Source organism: Apteryx mantelli, chromosome 10 (genome assembly GCF_036417845.1).
Source record: "Apteryx mantelli isolate bAptMan1 chromosome 10, bAptMan1.hap1, whole genome shotgun sequence".
Lineage (NCBI taxonomy): Eukaryota > Metazoa > Chordata > Aves > Apterygiformes > Apterygidae > Apteryx > Apteryx mantelli.
The window spans coordinates 13,940,001-13,959,969 of record NC_089987.1 but is presented as its reverse complement, the minus strand read 5'-3'; the positions used below and the strand labels follow the sequence as shown (position 1 = coordinate 13,959,969).

The 19,969-nt window shown below is 40.6% G+C and overlaps 1 protein-coding gene across 1 annotated transcript in view; it reads left to right on the top strand.

Moving 5' to 3' along the window:
- Nucleotides 1-19,969, top strand: part of ZNF536 (zinc finger protein 536) — a 193,777-nt gene that overhangs the window by 66,897 nt on the left and 106,911 nt on the right. The window contains exon 3 of the mRNA XM_013941099.1: nt 700-2,280. Coding sequence (XP_013796553.1) covers nt 700-2,280 — 1,581 coding nt within the window. The remainder of the gene's footprint in view (nt 1-699; nt 2,281-19,969) is intronic.

Here is a 19,969-nt window from a genome sequence, read left to right as displayed (position 1 = left end):
TGCAGTCATAATGTACTGTAATGATATTAATATTTTATAGAATCTGTATTTATAGTTCTTTATTTAGAAACAATGCAGTAGGTCTGCAGATCTTTGAATCCTTCTGGAATGGTGCCCTCCAAATAATGATAAATTACTTGTGCAGTATGCCATTTGCTAATTATATCCATGATTTACTGCAGAGCAAGACTTAAATCATTCATTTCAGTCTTGCGTAACAGTGCCATAAAATTTTTAGGTTTAAAAATGGTTTCCATGTGTATAATTTAAACAAATTTTAGAGCAATTGTATACACAAAATATTGCAACCATCCATTTGTTACATTCTTTGTCTCTCTTTTTTTTAAACTTGTACTTTTAATGATTACTGTGGTTGAAATTGTTATGCTTCATTTTCATAATCATAGCTTTTAATTCTACAACAGTTTTCTACATGTTAGATTAAGAAAAAGATAGCTAATTGTGTGTAGATAGCATGTCATTCCTGAATAGCCCCACATGCTGGAAACCCATTTTAGAAATGCTCAGTTTATGAAATTAGTCTTCAATTAAAGACATTTCTTTTTTAAAAATGAATTATTAGCTGTAAGATCTTTTTGTTTTCAAGCAGCTAATGTTGATTTTTTTCTTCACTCATCCATGCACCAAAGTGCAGTAAACTCTCTTTCTTTATATTTGTCTTTTTATATATACTTATAGGTGAGAAACCTTACAAGTGTCCACATTGTGATTATGCTGGTACTCAGTCTGCATCCCTCAAATACCACTTGGAGCGGCACCATCGGGAGCGACAGAATGGAGCAGGACCACTCTCGGGGCAGACTGCAAGTCAAGAACACAAAGATGAAACATCAAGTAAAAGTTCTGTGTTTATTAGACCAGATATATTGAGAGGAGCCTTCAAGGGGCTTCCTGGTATTGATTTCCGAAGTGGCATGGTCTCACAGCAGTGGACATCAGGAATGCTTTCTTCTGGAGATCAGCAAGGACAAGCAGCTGGCATGTCATCTGAGGTATCTTCAGAAAATATGAAGGGTTCAGACATATCTTCCAAAGGAACACACTTCTCTGAACTTGGCCGTGCTTATCAGAACATGGTTGGGAATGGTGTGAACTTCCAAGGGTCTTTGCAAGCTTTCATGGACAGCTTTGTCCTAAGTTCCTTGAAGAAAGAAAAAGAAATGAAGGATAAAGCCCTATCAGATCCACTTTCAGCAAAAGCTCTCAGCTCAGATGGTGGCGAGGAAAAGATAAATAGCAAGTCTTCACAGCGAAAAACAGAAAAGTCACAATACGAACCTCTTGACTTATCTGTAAGGCCAGATGCAGCCTCCCTCCCAGGTTCATCTGTTACTGTGCAAGACAATATTGCTTGGCATGGCTGCTTGTTCTGTTCCTTCACAACTTCATCTATGGAACTAATGGCTCTGCACCTCCAGGCCAATCACTTGGGCAAGGCTAAACGTAAAGACAGCATCCTAGGGAACAACAAAGACCAGTCTAGAGAAGCTTCTGCCTCAGTTAATAAAGTGAGCTTGCTCCCCTCTTCATTGCAGTCCAGCAAAGAGGCAGTAGTTTCAAACATGCTTAGCCAGCTGGACTCAGCTTCAGAGAAAATGACCCAAGGGCAAAATAAAGAAACTCTGGGGGAGCAAAAGAACACTGCCTGGCCCAGCCACATGGAGTCTACCTTTTGTAATTTTACAACAGACTTCTATAAGCAGTTTGGTGTTTATCCTGGTGTTGTTGGCACAGGAGCACAAAATTCTTGCACCAGTAATGAATCTGAAGTAAAAACACAATCTGAAGATGACCCAAATATTCTGCTCTCTGACTCTGTAAATAAAAGTGCTACTGATGACCTTTCTGACATAGCTTCATCTGAGGATATGGAATCTTCCAAGGAGGAAAACATTGAAGATGAAGACATTGAAACAGAACCAGATATTATGAATAAGCAGTTGTCTGCCCTAAATAAAGAAAGCAGTGAAGGAGGCGACAATATACAAAGTGCAGTCACCTCACAGTCAACACAAGGGCTCATATCTCCACTGCCACAAGCATCAGAAAAGCAGTGGCACAGTCAGAATCTTCTGTCCTCCCATGAAACTGCACAAGGAGTGATGAAACCCGAACAAGTTCAGGGTCCACAGGTCCTGGAGAAGCAGATGAACATGTTGTCAGTCCTAAGAGCTTACAGCTCTGATGGCTTAGCAGCCTTTAATGGACTTGCAAGTAGCACAGCAACTAGTGGATGTATCAAGAGACCTGACTTGTGTGGTAAGTTTTAGATCTTCTTTTAGACCATTTCAGAAAACACTTGTGCAGAATCATGAAGCTGCTCTTGAAATATATTTAGTCATGTTTGTTAGTAAAACATTTTTTTTAATGTTAAACCCAGTGGGCCAAATTCTAGTCTTATATGTGGTCTACTCCATTGAAATCAGCAGTGCTGCATGCATATACTTATACAGGATTTTAGAAAGAACTTGCTTTTTAAATTAGAGTAGCAGCAATATAGACTATCTGTGCTAGTGGCATCTGAAGGGGATATTTACTGCTTTAGCATACTCAAAGGAGGAAAAAGTTTTAAAAAATTTACATGGTAACTTGCAAACTTTTCAGTATTTTGAAATAAGTAAGAACCCAAGAAAAACACTGGATGCTTTGCCAAGCAAACCTTGCTTTCTCTCTCTCTCTCTCTCTTTTTTTTTTTTTTTGCTTTGAATTCGGGTGCATTCAATTCCCACAATATTAATGAAATCAAAGACCAAGTGGATGGAATGCTTCTACTTGTAGTGCGGAGCCATGTTTTTTTTCTTTTTCTCCCCCCTGCTCCCCCTTTTAATTACATTTTTGTGATTTGTTTCAATGGCACCCACATGGTGGTTGCCTTTGACCATTTTCACTGTTCTAACTAGAGGTTGTACAAGTTTTGATTTGCCTAATTAAGAGTATGCCTCCAGGTAATTAAAAAAACCTACCAGACAAACAAAAACACCTTTTACCCTTATTAATCTCTGATTTACAAAACTGCAATCTTACTTCCTCATATCACATATCATATTTGACAGAACTGAAAGTTAAATCCATTTGGAACAAATGAAATTGAGGATTTTTAAATTTATCTCCTGTTTTGTAAGCATAGTTCTTGTTTGAGAAATATTTTAGAGTGTAAATCCTTTGAAAAGCAGTACCAGTTTAAAAAGCAGAGTCAGCAAAGGCCACAAAAACTTCAGTAATGCTCTTGTTTCACTTAACCTTCAAACTAATCAGAAAACTCATTGTCAGAGCTGAACATGCATAATAAAATGTATTCAAGTTAAAAAAAGAAAAGAAAAAATAATCAACGGTTATAAAGCCTGACAATTTAAAATGTAGCCCTAAATCCGCAGACACTTAAGAACGGTTACTCTGTTTAACTTAAGGTTAGCAGGAGGTTTGTTCAGCTTTACTAGGGTAGTATGTGCTTAAGCCAGATCAGGAGTTACACTTGGAAAAAATGCGTGGACTGTTAGGCACATAGCCCCTTCTTTAGGCCTCTGTCTGCTTTTCCAAGTGTATTAGCTGGTCTGATTAAAAAAAAAAAAAAAAAAAAGTGATTTCTCCACACGCAGTTTCTTTCACTTATATTCGTAGAGCATTTTGGCTTCACGGTGTTATCACTACTAAAACTGAATCACCGGCCCAAGTGTTTGCATGGCCTTACTTGAAAATTTCTGCTTGTTAATTCACTAAGAACTAAAAGAGTTGGAAATATTTCAAGATTCTTCAAAATCAGTTGGTAGACTTCTGACATTTTGAAAACAGTGGATAGCTGCTTTCAGGTTGCAGCTGGTAAAATCCTACCTGGAGTTCTTTTTTGCTCTCTTCTTGTGGAGTATAGTCAATCAGTTGCAAAGACAGGAAAATAAAGCAGAGAAATGGCTATTTAAACCAACAAGTAAAAAAATTGGAAAATAATATTAGTTGTTTTGTTTAAAATATCTTTATGCTTCTCCCCAGATCTAAGATTTTTAAAACAACAACAAAAAAGCCCTCTAACATTATTATTGAAATGAGGTCATGTTACTTCCATTAGTTTTTTGTTTCATCTTCCAATCAATTCAATAGACATTTTATGATGGCTGAGTTTATATGAATTTAAAGACCATATCCCTTTCACAAGCTCTGCCCAGTGACAGTGTGTTTGACTTGAAGTATGAAGGAAAAAAAAACAAAACAGAAGCTTGTCTGTTCTACTTTTTAAGCCATTTTTTAATGGAAAATGCAGTGCGAGTCCTCCTTTCTCCCCCTCCAAAAATAGCATTTTAAAATTCTTAACTGACATTTTATTGAGTATTTGCAGAACATAAGTATTAATGTTGACTATTTAAATATATTATTTCATTTTCCTCAATATCTTACAGCAAAAATGGATGAGTCAAGCCCAGTGTCAGTAGTTCTTATTTATTTGGTTGGGTTAGACACCACCCACTGGAAAGTAGTGTTTTGGGGGAGTTTTCATTTTCTCAGTGACATTTTGTACTGTGAAATCACACTCCATCTGTGCATGCTAGTGTGGGGAATCTCACCTGATGTTTCTGCGCTTGCAGATTAGCCAGCAGGAGCGCTCTGTTAATTTATTAGCTTTCCCTCTTGCACAAAGACCACGACCTCAGTAATGGATCCCTTTGTCTCTCCTACTGCTTGAGAGATCAGAAAGCTTGAGACCCACCTCCAGTACCAAGTTGCAGGGCATGATTCTTGTGCTCTTTTGTATTTGGGGAGACTCTGTGCCTTTGCCTTTCCTTTTACAGCCAATGAAGTGTGCTTGTTGACATTTCAAGAGAGAGCACTGATACACTTGATATACTCCTTGCACAATCAAGATAGCAAGGCTGATGCTCTTTCCACAATCAGAATAGAGTTGAAATAAAATTGAAATAAAATATCTCAGCTTCAGTTAGCTGAGATTACATCTTTGATTGGCCACACTAATTTAATTACATTTCTGACTGTAGAAAAACAAGCCAGGGTTTTCAGTGATCCATATGGTCAATCTCACTTTTAGCTGGCAGATTTTACCTTAAGATTATGGGTCAAATTTTAAGCACAAATCTTGGCATAAAAAGGCTTAATTTCTAGGGAGAATTCCACCAACACACGTTGTTTTGAAAAGTCCCCCCACATAAGGGAAGCAGTGACAGTTTCCCTATATGTAAAATCAGAGAGACTGATGATGTACATACACATAATTCATTTATGCTTCTATCACACTTAAGGCTGTAGGAATGAAAGGCACAATTAGGAAGGAAAGAACCATAATTATTGTATGATATAGAAACTTCCATTTCAAAATGCCACTGAGAAAAATCACATTTTTTTGTAATACTTCTCCTTTACATACATAGCAGAATAGGAAAGAACAGAAGGAAAGAATTACCATTGTTTGATGAATTTATAGTTACTCCTGACCTTTTAAATTTACCTGTATTTGGTTTTGGAGTCTTAAGTAACTATTCCTAAGAGACGAACTTGTTAATCCTTGCTACCACGCAATTTCTGGGAGCAGGGCTGTGCCTTTCAGAGCTGCTTGGCAGCCAGTAGCTCAGCGGGGAGCGGAAGTGCAGGGTGAGGGCTCCCTGTCTTTGTAGCTGTCTGTGAACATCCAAGTATTCTGCTTTCAGATCCCTTTGAGAAGTCATAGTCCTGTTATGAAGTTCTAGTTCTGCTTTGTATTTAAGGACTAGATCTCTTTTCCTTACCGTTTATGCTCTTCTCTTTCTCTGCCTTTCTTCCATATATGTGCAGTTGTCTTGCAATAATGTTCTACCTCCTGTTCCAAGTCACTAATTTACACAAGATTTCTACAGTGTTTATTTATGACAAGACCCTCTCCTTTCTTTCTCTCCTCTCCTTTAAATCTTTTTGCTTTGTGTCTAAGATGGTGAAATATCCCTACTCGCATTTTCTGCTTGGGATGTATCTAAGCTTTCGAAGAACAGCTGGTGGACTACGGAGCTATTGGCCAGATATGGTACTGGCCATTAGCTGGTTGCTTAATGGGTTAGTGCTATGGAAGCCGCACTTAATGATGTCCAAAAACATTACTTCCATGCCGTCTTTATAAATCTAATTTGCTTCCATTTATGCTTGCTTTCCTCTGCAGTTAGTGCTGCTCTCTCCTGCATAGGCTCCACCCCATTGTCACTTTTTTCACTGGGTGAAAACAGAGAAGGGCCCTTCTTGTGTATGGTGGCAGTTTTTAAGTTCTGATCCTCTAAAGCACTGAGCACTTTCAGTTTCCTTTGGAGCAGAAAGTGCTTAGAGTTGCATAGAAATATTACAACTAACGGCACTGTGACTTTCTGAAATACCTTCTAAATGTGGAACTGTAGCACAGACAAGAGGGCTGGGCAAGGGGAAGATAGACTGTGGCAGATTATTACAGCTTTATTGTCACATAATTATAGTGCTCTACCCCAATGTTTAAATAGTGAATTTAGTCATTGTAAATTGCTTATTGCCACAGGTGTCAAAACCAAAAAGATTATAATGCTAACCCCTTCAGAACTACCACCAACATATAAAATGCAGAAAAAGATTTTTAATTGTTTGTGGTCACTTCTCTTGAATCCTTGTTGTAGCTCTTTTAAATTATAAAATTCATATTAAAGAGAAGCAAAAGGCCTGATATATTCCAAGCTCTAGGACAGCCATGACATAATGGGAGGTCATGTTTACTGCAGCAAATTGTAGTACGCACGCCCATTTCAAGTATCTCGTAAGGCACTTAGGTAGCTGAAAATTTTGCCCCGATCTACAGTTGAAAAAGCAACCAGATTATTCTTTTCCTTCAAGGCAGAAAGAAACACTACCCAGGTTTTACTCCAGGCTTTTCTTTCCCCAATGTGGTGATTTTGAAAAGGTTTCTTTAGTTTGTTAGCACTTTCAAGGCTTGCTTTTAGTTTCAGAACTGTACTGCCGAATGTGAGATCAGAACCTCGGCCTCGCTGTTAGGTTTCAGCTGCACTTCTGGATGTTGCAATGCCATTTGCATGGCAATATCAAACCAAACTCATATGGCTTGCTTCCTTTTTTTAATTAACTGGGAATGCCAGTGATCCAGTGAAGTTTGTGTTGCTGGATAAAAGGGCTGGTCTGTGAATAGCATTGTATTTGCCAAATGGTTCGCTAGTCATTTCAGTACAAACAAATGGATGGTGTCTGTAAGTCTGCAAACACTGTTGACATTTAGCCTTGTTTATGTTACTTTCCTTTTGCCGCATATTTTTGGCTAGAAAAGATACTGTCTGAATCAACAGTGACTTCCTAAGTAGAAGCTAAGGACCCAATCTTGCATCCCTCACTCTTGATGAGAGGGACTACTTATGTGACTAAGGATTGCAGAATCAGGTCCTATGTTTATCTGACTTTAAATTTCATAGCTATATTCATGTAACTTAATTTGATTTTATTTTGTTGTATCAGAAAATTAATCTGGTGATAGGTTCAGTACCAATATTTTGTTTACTGGCAAAAACTTTTTTCTCAACATTTTGCATATTGTAGTGTAACAGCCCCCTTCCATTTATATTTTTGGAAGTTAACCCCTAAAATAGCTGCTACAGCCGAGTGCTGAGTACCTTGTGTTTGCAGTGACACTGGAAGGCTCTCCTCGTGCTGGGTCTGAAAGGGGGATTGTGTTTGCAAAAGGAGGCCTTGGTATGTGCCTTGATTTCAGACATCAGTGGCCAGCCGCACCAGGGCAAATCCCTAGCACAGAAAGGCTTTTCTTTTCTTTGCAGAGACAAAATAATGATGTAAGCTTAGAGCTGTATGATTTTACTCTAAGTTTCATCTCCTAAACAATATATTCTTATTGTTTTGGTCATATCCAGGTCAAATTTAAATTATAATTTAGGATTAGGCAGAGGCATAGAGATGTTTCCAGATCTTTCCAAAGTGAGACAATGCTCTGGTTTGTGTTTTGGTGCAGGAACATACATTCTTATGTCTGAGGTATAATATTTCCTATAACTACTCATAAACACAAACAATTTAGACATCCTTGTAAGTCAAAACTAAGTGTACAATTAATACCTATTACGAGGCCAATTTTAAACAATTAATTTGACAGCAATTATAATTTTATTTTACAGGCTTTCAGAAATAAATAACCAAATTCATCTTTGTAATTTAAGGAACTTAGAATATCTTTATGCAAAGATGATCTTGTTATGCACAGTATGGCATACCTGGAATTTCTGGGGTTTTCTCCCCTGTATCTAGATAATCATAGTACCAAGGATAAATAATTACCTGAGGCTTATTAATTGTTTCAGCAAAGACAAAAATTATATACCTTAAGTGTAAGCATTAGTATATGTGTACACAATACATCCACAATATGTAACAAACCATCATAATAGAGCAAAAATAGAGGTCTTGAATATGTTCTGTTATTTATGTGTTTGGCAAGCTTAGGGAATGGACTTTAGTATGAGTGAAAATTCTCTTAACATTTTTAAGGTTATTTATTGTCATTTCTATTTGAGTTTTTAATGGTCCTGTATTTTGTAATGCTTTAGCAGGAAAAAATACTGTAGTTATCTTTTTTCATATTCTTTAAGCAATATTTCTAGCTTAATATATTGTGCCAGGTTTTCCAATATTAACCAAGAAAGGCAGTAAAATTCAATGAACAGCACTCTGACATCCACAATTTAAAACCTGTGATTGAAGTGAAATGTGTAAACTTCTAGTGGGTTATCATGTGCTTTGGAATAGAGTATTGTTGGAAGTAATTAGAAAATATATTAAGGTTTCCTGGTAATGAAGGTATGTAAGTTTTAATAATTGTTGCTTTCTGAATAAGTGTCAAACTATATCTTTAAATGTATATGGAGTTACAAGTTAGGTCACTTCTGAATGGAATGTAAAACAATACTAAAATGCTTCAATAACTTATCTCAGTGTTGCTAATAAAAAAAAGCTGTTAACCATTAGTGCAGTTTTGAGTCATTTTGTTAATTCATTCAAAAAACCTCTCTAAGAAACTGTTTTATCTTTTGGTAGACCAAAGACCACTCATACAATCCCAATTTATTTGTGCTTTGAGAGGCAAACTCTACAAAGCAACTTGCTGGCCTTTTTAAGGATATTTATTAAAAATGCGGTCTTCTAAGGAAGGAGTGGTTTGTCATTAGAAGAATGCAATGTATGGTTAGTCAGGTATATAGGGGGACATTAGGCTTGTTCTCTCTGTCACAGAAAATACCTTGGGAACGTGGGACCTATTTCCCCGCTATCACTAGTAAAATCCAGAAGAGATTTTTGTGGAGGCCATTGGGTTAAAAAAGGGGTAATGTTGGATGGATTAAGTGTGTAAGTATTAGTGGACTGGGTGCCTGACCAGTGTGAGCTGCCATATTTGGGTCCAGTCCTGCAGCTGGGAATTTAGCCTAAGTGAGTAATGGATGTACGGCATCTCTCTCAAAGGAGAAATATCACGAGCTGGTGCAGTGATCTTTCTTGGTTAATCTTGCTTTGTCTTATATTAAGTTATGAGGGTAATCCTTAAGTATTCTTTTTATTTCCCATGCAAAGAATATGTAATAGTGTTCCTAGACTAGCCTCGCTCCTCAGAGTCCCAGAAGATTCACCTGAGGTAAAGAAAGTGTAAGATGGCAAGGAACCAGTTGTACCAATCCCGCCCAGCATCAATCAGGCGTATGGTAAGTGTTTCCAGGATCGGACCCACAAGTGGTGGCCTAATGCCTGGTGCACCAGTTAGTATGCAGGGGAAGTTAAAGGAAAATATGACTAGGGCTCCCAGTGTCACATCTTCATTAATGCTGTCAGTTTTGAATAGCATATTGGTACTTTTTATTTATTCCACCAAAACACCATGAGTCAGGACCTGACATTTTAGTGTTCTGTGTCATACTGAGAAAAATCTGTAGTTCAGCAGTAGGACAATTATATTATTTTGGAAGGACTAGAAATAATACAGCATTTGTGAGACAACTGTAACATTTATCCAGACTCAGTGTGAGATTGTTCTTCCTTTTATTTGGAGAGCACTTCCAAAAATGTATCAACTATGAGCAAAGAAAAAAAGACAAGAAAAAGTGGCAATTATGAATCCATTTAACCCTTATAGGGTATAATCTCATCTTGTGTAATACCACTGGCTGTTATATGCCTAAACTTCTATGCAGTGAGCTGTGAATGTGGTCCTTATTGTCCTGTGGGCAATATGACTAAGGAAAAAATATCTCCAGAATACAATGGAACATTTGTCTGAACAGCGTAACCTAAGGTCCATAACATCAAATCTAAAGTTGTAATTATACAGCTGCAGTCACACCACTCAAGTGAAGGCTGTGTCAGCACTTGTATTATATAAGAAATGCTGTTTTCAAGGGTTGATGAGTCATATGCAAAAAACATTTCTCACTAAACAATTGTTCTGGTTGTTCCAAAGTAATGTCTAGGTACAGGCCTTTCACCAGTAGGACATTGTCATGCGTTCTGGGATATGCCATGTTTCAGCTTGGCAGTTTATTTTGGTAAATAACATGTCGTTTCCAAGCAAGGAAGTTACCTCTTTATTATTGTCAAAACATAAACTAGTGTGTAAAAATCCAGGGTGGGGAAGGCCTACACTAACAAGGAATATAATAGGATAAACTTCTTCCTGATACAAAAGTAGGAATTTTTTTTCCGATTTGTCATCACCGGTGTTGATTTAATTTCTCCAATCTGAACACTTCCCTGCAAGACTCCTGTCACTATTCTGTTTTTCCCATATTCTTTGAAACTGACCCTTTCAAACTAACAGCAACTTTTATTTCCGTTTGAAGCAGCCACAGGTTTGCTGGCCATGAGCAAGCAGGAAAGAGGTTTATTTACAGTAGCACCACAGAGGTGAAAGAGGAGCGCCATGCATCGCTCAAGCATGACTGTAAAAGAAATACTCTTAGGATTGAGAAACAAATATCAGGAACCACAACAGTTTTCCTAATATGTGAAACTTCTAGACGTGCACACTGGATGTGAGTGACTTAAAATCGCCCCTTGGAGGAGATTCTCCTGGCAGGAGCATGTCCGTTTACAAGCAGGTGTTTCTGAAGTCCACCCCCACGTGAGGCGTTTCCCCCCAGTTTGCCTAACTTGCCGCATTGTCCGCAGAGCGAAAGGCAGGCGAGTAAGTTTCTTTAAGCCGATCTTCTCTGATCCGCAGTTTCTGTAGTGCCGTCCCCGCACAGAACCCCCATTGTTCGGCTCGGAGCAACAGTGGGACAGAAAACAGAATGTCATGCTGGGCATCAGAGAGGGAATTGTTCCTTAATTATCTCTTACTGAAGGAAAAACCCAAGACATATCGGGATATGTGCTATGACTCCAGCAGAACACAAGGCTTTTAAATAAGATTTGAGGAGGGGAACTAACATTCAGAAAGTGACAGACTTCGCTACTAACGCAGGACTACCAGTGATTCACTCCCTGGCCACAGGAAAAAAATCGCAAAAGTTTTCTGCTTTGGAGTCTCTGTTGTGAAATGGGAAATAATAGTACTTATCTCCCTGGTAGGAGTGCTGTGAGGATAAATGAATTAATTAATGTTTGTAAAGTACTTTGAAGATGAAGAACATTATATAAGTCCTTAGCATATAAATGCTTCCTCCTCTGACATAACTACAGTGGCTATAAAAATTTATTGATGAAAATAAATACATATTGAAAATACATGTTGAATACATATATTCCTTCTGTATCCTGCAGCATTCATGAGATTGACTTCCTCAGCAGCACATTGCTGTGAAACCTGTGCTCAAACCTGCCTTCAGCCTCAGCTCCTGCTTGAGCCAAAAGGCAGGTGCTCAGGGGCTCTCTGCACCTGCAGGAGCTTTCCAATGTTTTGGCCATAATGTCTTTCAACCAAATCCATGAATTTCGACCTCAGGGCTCTTGTAACAAGTGCCAGCTGGGTAGAGCCGCCAGTTTTGAATCTGACTATCACCACAGCACTCCACCCCCAACCATGTTGTCAAAGCCTTTGTAACACCGGGGGTCCGAGGAAGGCGAAGGCATAGAAAGCTGTATGGTGGGTATCCTCAGCCTTTTGATGCACAGCAAGTCTACAGGCTCGTTCTGTCCCCGTGCAAGGAGGCTCTTTTCAGGACAGAGGACCTATCACTCTGTGTGCTCCATTTGTCTGTGTTTTCGCTGTCCCCCCTCCTTTTCAGTGTCAATACTATTCTCAGTGCTCTGTTCTCCTGGAAGCAGATGGCCAGAGCAGTGCTTTGCAAGTCCTGGGGTTCTTACTCATGCTCTCTGATCTGGTGGCTGAATTGTCTGTTGCATGGTTTTTAATTGAATGGCAGTGAGTTCAAATCACTACATGTAATTTAAAATTTTTATTGCCTGCTTTTCAACATTACTATCCCAGCTTAGTTCTTTTTGCTGGTTTTTTTTTGTTTTTTTTTTTGCCTTTTTTAAGCCAGGAAGTGCATTTGATTCAGAACATTTCACATGTATAACAAGGCATGTTAAGAGGATGCAGGGAGGGAAAACCAACACTTCAGCCATATAGAGATGTGACATTTATCAAGAGAGACATGTAAGAAAAGGTTTGTGCATTGAAATGAACAAGTTAAAGACGAAATTCAGGATTACTCTAGGGCTTTCCTCAATTCACAGCTGCCACACAGATCAGTTTATGAACCTTAGGAGAAAGGACCACATTAGCCCTAATTGTGTCTTGTTTCACTTGTCCCTTTGTATAGCTAACCCTGTTCCAGTCTGCATGCTTTGCTTTGTTTTTAAGGCCTTTCAAATCTTGCTTGTGAATTTGTTGCTGGTTTAGTGTGGCAGTTTCAGTCCTGAGGAATGCAGCCGGCTCTGACTGCACCGTGCAGGTAGCAGGTATGGTGCTGGCAGCGAGCTTGCGCGCCTCCCCGGTGCTGCACACAAGCTGGCCTCCCCCTGAGCTCACGTGGCTCGCCCCTGCAGCGAGGAGACTCTTTTCTCCCTCTCTGCGGAGAATTCGAAGAGGGCAGCAGCTTTTGCCAGGTGAAGTCCACGCCCACACCGGGCTCACCCATACACTGAACGCACCAGTTTGCATCACCAAAACAACTAGCCTTCAGCTGGACATCCCTGAATTCTGACTGGCACCAAAGACACACCCAGCTGTGCTTCCAGTTTTTACATCCCCGAACAAGAGAACAATATAATAACTAAAGGGTTTATGGGTATATTCACTAATCGTTATATAACTGTACATTGGGGAAAAAAACAACCAGAGAAGCTTTCCCAAAGGATGGAGGTGGGAATCCCATTAACATGACGGCTCCCTCTTTACTTGCCAAAATGATTGACAGCTGGATAAGGTCAGAACATGAAAACCAAACCGTGGGGGACAGAGCAGGGAGGGGAGGGGGTCCAATCAGTTGAATAAAAAACTGAGTGTCAGTGCTGGGGAAGGAGAAAACCGGCACTCCCACTAGAAAAATCCTCACCCTCTGCTCCCCTACTGTTTGTTTGGGGAAAATGCTGCAGCTTAATCAGAATTATTTACAAGATAATGGTCCATTGTTTGTAGTAAGACAGATGCTGTCTGTGGGAATTTGGTGTTTTATGCTCTATGCTTTACAGTGCCATTGCTGTGTACAGATGGGATCACAGTGGTATTGTTGTTATCCACTTTTTGGAAATTTGGAGGATCCTTACAGTGAAAGGAGGATTCTTGAACAGAAAAAAGAGTTTCTTGGGTCCAGAACTGGGATTTCTTTTAAGATAGAATTGTATACTTACATGTTTTATTGGAAAAGACAAAGAAAAGGGGGAAGCACTTTGCTTTGGACATAGCAATTGAGGTTAAGAGGTTCTAGGTTAACTTTATTTGGTGGTGGTAGATGTGAATTCAACATTGCTGTTCTCTGTATGAATGGATCTTGGGTGTTCTTCCAAATGTGAGGGGATAAGTTCTGGTGGGATATATCGGTGCTCACTTCTTTTGTGGTGCCTGGCAGAATCAGCTGATTAAACGTTGGGGTGATTGATACACAAACACCTCATGTATGTGAGAGTAGGGCTTGCCTGCTGAGTCCTCTGGCTGTGCGATTGCAATGCATGGTGTTCCCTACCACACAGCCCGTAATGCGATTAAACACACTGAGCACTTCAGTTTCATTAGAAAATGTTAGCTTGGCAATTTTATGGGTGAAGCTGCAGAAGAGGAAAACCAGATTTTCACTGGATTCAAGGGAGGAACAGAGAGCTCTGGCGAGGCCAGTGGTGAGGGCTGCCTCTGTCAGAGCTGGCAACCAGCAGGCCTCCAGCTCCTGTCTCAGCAAAGCACTGACAGCACCAGCATGCAAAGGTCCTCCCAGGACATGCAGCAGACGGCAAAGAGCAGCCTGATGCAGGGCTCTGCTGGGCCGTGATCTGCATATTGCCATGTGTGTGACTTTCGAGCAAAAGCTGCATTTCCTTTTCCACCCCAGGCTTAATGCAAAACCTCTAAGACAAGAGATTCCTCCTCAGGTCACTGCACTTTGAATCAGGACCTACAAGCCTTGTGCATGCGTGTGTGTGTGTGTGTGTGTACGCACTACCTCTCTCAAAACTTGGCTTTTAGTGTGAAATAGCTCATGTTACATCAGCAGAGACCGGTGTGCACCAAAGTCAACCAAGAGAAGACAAATCGTCCGAAAAGTTCCCAAGGGGATTATCACATCCACGTCTGGTATTCCAAGATCCATTAGCTTTCAGGTAAAACAGAAAAGAATGACCATCTTTTTTGTGTGCAAAATAATCAAGCTATCTTCCCAGCATTGCAAAAAATTTGAGTTTCCCTGGAGAAAGCGGAGGGCCTGGGGAAGGGGAGTGAGGCAGGGAAGGGAAGGGAAAGGAAAGGAAGGGAGGGGAATGGCTCATTTGCGGTCTTCGTGGCATCGTATCCCTCTCCCTTTTCAGTTTTTCTATGTGAGACCCTCTGTCTTCACTTCTTCATTCCAGAGATAGAGTTCATGCAGTTTGAAATGGGTTTCCAACATTGCCATGGTCTCCTCTGAGTCTGCCTTCCCATGCAGAAATCGCTGTTGGAAGTAGGCAGTGTCTGAGTCCTTGCTTCCGTATAGGCTCCATGTGCTGCAACGGAGAGAGCTAATAGCATCAGATGAGAAGTGGAAACCACTTTGGCAAAGAAGAGAGATCTCTTCTGTGTTTTGTGAAAGGGGGAGTTTTCCAAGGATACCCTTGAAGAGTTAGATTGGTACATGAGATTGTAATTCCTGAGTCCTTAAGCTCTTTCCCTCAGAAAGAACCATGCATGGGAAATTTTCTTCACGATATCTCCTTTCTGTGATTCTTCTATGGGGTGGGCAACCTACTGCTTCACTAAAGTAAAACTCAAAACACAAGAACAGACTGCCCTGCCCAAAGCAAAGGAAGGGCTCCTACTGACATCAGCAGGTTGTAGATCAGGCCTGTAAGTCTCCCTCAGATATAATAACAGAACATTGTATTTTTTCCAAGCTTTTCCAGTAGAATCTCTGTAGGAAACCCTAAGTTTTTTCCTCCAAGTCAGCATTTATTTGCAAAATCTTAATTTTGCATTTTCTGACATTTAAACTTTTCAGCCTAATGTTCTAATAAGGATTCTGTCTGTCTGTCTAAATAAAGCTATGTTCTAATGAGGACACCATCCATCTCTCTTGATAGAGCTGTAACGACTTCCAGCTTCAGTGTAATTTTAACTGTGCTTTCTTCCCCACTCTCTTCTCCCCACAGCTCTTTTTGGGGTGTAAATTATCTGTTTTGAAAGAAAGTTTTGCAGAATCTCATTTTGGGTCAAGTGACTGAGCTATTGTGTGAGTCTCTGCTTTCTCTCTGAAAAGGGGGATTTTGCTCTCTCCCAGTTGTATGCTCAGTGCCTGCTTATTTGCAATTTCTGTTCATAAGACTGTGGGTTTTCATGCCAATGATTTTCTGTTTGAGTTATTGGAGAAGGGAGGTTGTGGGAGCATGCCAGTGTCAAAGGTTGTCGCTTGAATGATAATTAATAACATTATCAGACTGATTATGTGTTTAGATGTCCAGAATCAGGAGTGAATTGAACTTGTTAAATTTAATTTCTACCTCAGAATATCTGACTGTTTTCTGTGGCTAGGAGACTGGAGTGTTCATGAGGCTCACATTTGCATAAAGGACAAAACCGTGAATTTAAAAGGGCAACAACTAATGAGAATTGCTGAAATTCTTAGCTTCTGGCTTCTCGTGCAAGGCTTCTCGTATAGTATTGCTCACAGAGCTTTTGCCAGGGAGAAGAAAGCGTAGATCGGTTGCACGATAATGTTTATAGACCTTACTTTCATTGTGTCAGCCTCCAACTGAAACGTTGAGTCATTTGAGATCGGAGATTATGTCTTTTAAGGTCCTGAAGAGCCGTTTCACATGTGACCGATTACCTCTGTCAGAGAAGAGAGAGCTGGGTCCCACCTCGGTGGGTGGGATTTGAACTCATGCTTTCAGAGGTCAATAACAGGGTTTTTAGACCTTTGTGCCTCTTAGTCCCTTATAGCCAGACCTTTTCTGTTAAAACTGTTTAAATTACAAACCAGTAATAAAAGGATCATATGTGTTTCCCACTGAACAGGTTCTTTAAGGCTATTATGATAATTAAAAACATATGGTGCCTACACAAGTCAGAGGGAAACCACAGATGTACAAATTAGGTATTATATAAGGTTTTTCTTTTTTGCCCTTTTGAAAACAACAAGCCACAGAAGTACAAAGAGACAAAGATGGTAATTTTTTGGAGATGGTAGGTAGGTAGCATTTTGTTTTTTTAATCATGAAATATGCAAACCTCTTTTCTTATACATAATCAGAGCAAACTCTCTCTAATACACAGGAAGAAAAAAACAGTAGCGTAAGACTGCAGTATTTATGGAAGGAATAAGGAAACACTTTGTTTCATACAAGTTATTGGAGACCAGGAAACCTTTTGCATTTTTTATGATGTTTCCCTGCACAGACACGGAGGATTATATTTATTAAATATTGAATTATATTGAAATTGGATTGATGCAGCCAAAGAAGGACATTTCTTCGTATTCCATTTTTTCTCCTTTTAAAAAAGGGAAATGTACTAATATTGATTGCAGTACAAGTAGTCATTTGTTTTAATTTAAAAATATAGGATTGATTTTGAGAAGGTGATAAATACTGCTAATAAAAAAATTCAAAATGGGGATTTATAATGATTCTCTGTTAAGTCAATGGTTTAGTGAAGCTAACTTATAATAAAAGTAGAGACGTGCTGAACTATCCATAGCTAATGGGTTATTTGCCATTTGCTCGCGCTGCAAACATTCATTGGTTTGCTGGGACCTGCTGCAAAATGTGAAATTTATATCAGCTAACACTCCTTGCTCCTTCTTTTGTCTTTCTTTTGCTAAAAATGGACAGCTGAGTACCTGCCGGCCAGCTGAGGAGCCCTGTTCGTGTTCAGGTTGTCTGTGCGGCTATTTCATAGAGATGGACCAGGTTGAGGTACATCTGCACTGGCTTCCCGATTCTTAGTTCTGGCAGGGCTCGCCTCCGCTAATGGGCCAATGCCATCGTCCACCAGTTTCAGAGGTGTTTCGGGCTGTGAACAGATTTTGTCTTGCGGCACCTGATGCTCGGTGACACGTTTCAGCATCGCCCTGTAGTGTGTGCTGGGGTGCTGGTACAGACGGTTGCTGTTGGTCTTGCACATTCTTAGAACTGATAGGTCAGAGGCACCAAATTCTTGATTTCTCTCCTTCCCAATCCCTGCGAAGTATTGCAGATTCGCACTGCATTTGGAAATGAGGCTGCCCTCCCCTTCCCAGTAAAAAACCCCACAACCAACCCGCACCCCGGCCCCTGTAGCCCGAGCTGGGGCTGGCAGCTCGCGCGGCATCCGCTGCCCTGACGCCTGGCAGCGGCGGCGGCGGCACCTCCACCTGGGCTCCCGCGCCCGGCCGTCCCCGTGGCCCGCGAGGACGGGCGGCAGCACCGGCCGGAGCCACCCGCGCGGGCAGCTCGCAGCCTCGCCGTCGGTGCCCTCGCTCTTATCGGAGCGCAGAGACCTCTCGGCTTCGTCTTCCCGGCGCTCTGCTGCTATTTGGGCTTGCCTCTGTCCTCGCCCGATAACGGCGACTGCTATCAGCCTGCTAACGCTGATAAAGCCTGCCGGCCTCCCGCGCCGGGGCGGCCCGGGCTCCGGCGAGGGAGAGGCCACGCGGTGCCCTTGGAGGCGCCGGGGCGCGGGTGCCTGCGCCAGGGTGCCGGCCGGCCGCCCGCAGGAATGCGCCGGGGGCGGGCGTGCACGCGCTGGCGATCCCAGCTCGGGCTGCCGCCTCGGAGGCACGGGCGTTTCACTTTGGGCGCTCACGCTTTGGCCTTTCTTCTAGCAGAAAGTAGACAACTTGTTTTTTCAGAAACTTTTAAGAGACCGAAAGAAAAAAAAATTCTGCTGGGGAAAGAGGAGAGGAAAAAGCCTCACGCTAATATTTTAGGTTTCTGAGAGTGGTAGCTGAGCAGGCATTTCTGAAGACAAGCTTTTCTTTTATTGCGTGAGTGATAGCAAACTCAGTGTTATTTCACATGTAGGTATTACCATTTTAACTTTTAGTGAGGTAAAATAACACCTTGTCACTCAGTGCAAATACCAATCACAAAATGAATTAATTGTAATAACTGTTGTCAACAGAACAAAAGACTTGTTGCTTTCCTAAGCAGATTTCAGTGCCACTGATAACTATATACAGAGGTTCCCATTGGGCTTGTTCAGTGTATGTAGTCAGAACATAATTTCATCTGTCTTTCTCTGCAGTTTGTTGTAAAAGTCTTAGGAATTCAGTTAAAAACCTATATCTTTTACATATCATTAAGTATATGCTTTTCCGGTGCTTATGAAATTTTTCTTAAAATCACTAAACATTTTTATTAGTCAATTAACACTTCTTTTGTGGCTAATTTATTAAAGAATTAACAAGCTTATAATAGTTTCTAGAATCTGTATATTCACCTTATGCCTTGATGGACTGTTATTTTCAGAGAAAGTATGGGAAACTTTTTTGCTGTACAAAATACATTTTTGCTAGTGTTTCTTCTTTAGTAAGCCATCTTTATCCAAAATGAACAGTGCTATCCCAACAGATCGTTGAAGTTTCCTTTTAAAAAGGGGGAGAGAGAGAAAATTAGCCAAGAAAAGCAAAATTCTTCATTCTTTGCTAACCACAAATTTATTCAAGCAAAGTTTGAGGGGGGGAAAAGAACTAATTAACTAATTTCACAAAGGAGCCTCAGTACAGCAGGAACCAGTGCCAATATGCTATACTCATTTTACATGGCTATTTAGCTTAATAATCAAAAATACTATGGCATATCCGCTATATTTTCCTGCAAATGCTAGGTATTTTCTTAAAGAAACATACATTAATATTACAGTCTGAGATGGTAATAAAGACCATTTTCAATGAAATAAAAACTAATCAAGACTGACCCACATAGCAATCCAAGGTCCATTTTGCATTCTTGTTTTAACATAGTGTATGTATTAGTTTGCTTCCCCCCTCTGCTCTTTTAAACAGTACCAACATGCTTCAGTACTTTCTGCCCTCCGCACAGGCAGAATCACAAACTCAGGTAAAATATAAGGAAAATTAATTTTCCATGTATCTTTCGCCAGACATAAGCCGAGAAGCAGGAAAAACCCCACGTTAAAGTGTGTTTGGGTGAGGCCCCCCGGCCAGCGGCTTGGGCCGGGGGCTGAGGTGGGCTGAGGAAGCCCGGCGAGGCGCGTTGCGTGGTCGGCGGAGCTGCGGCCGGGCCGGGGCTCACTCCCCGCATCGCGCAGGGGTGCAGCTTGCCTCCTGCACACCCTCTTCGCAGGGCAGTGCGAAATACTTTGAAACCATAGTAAGAAACTCCTGAAACCTTC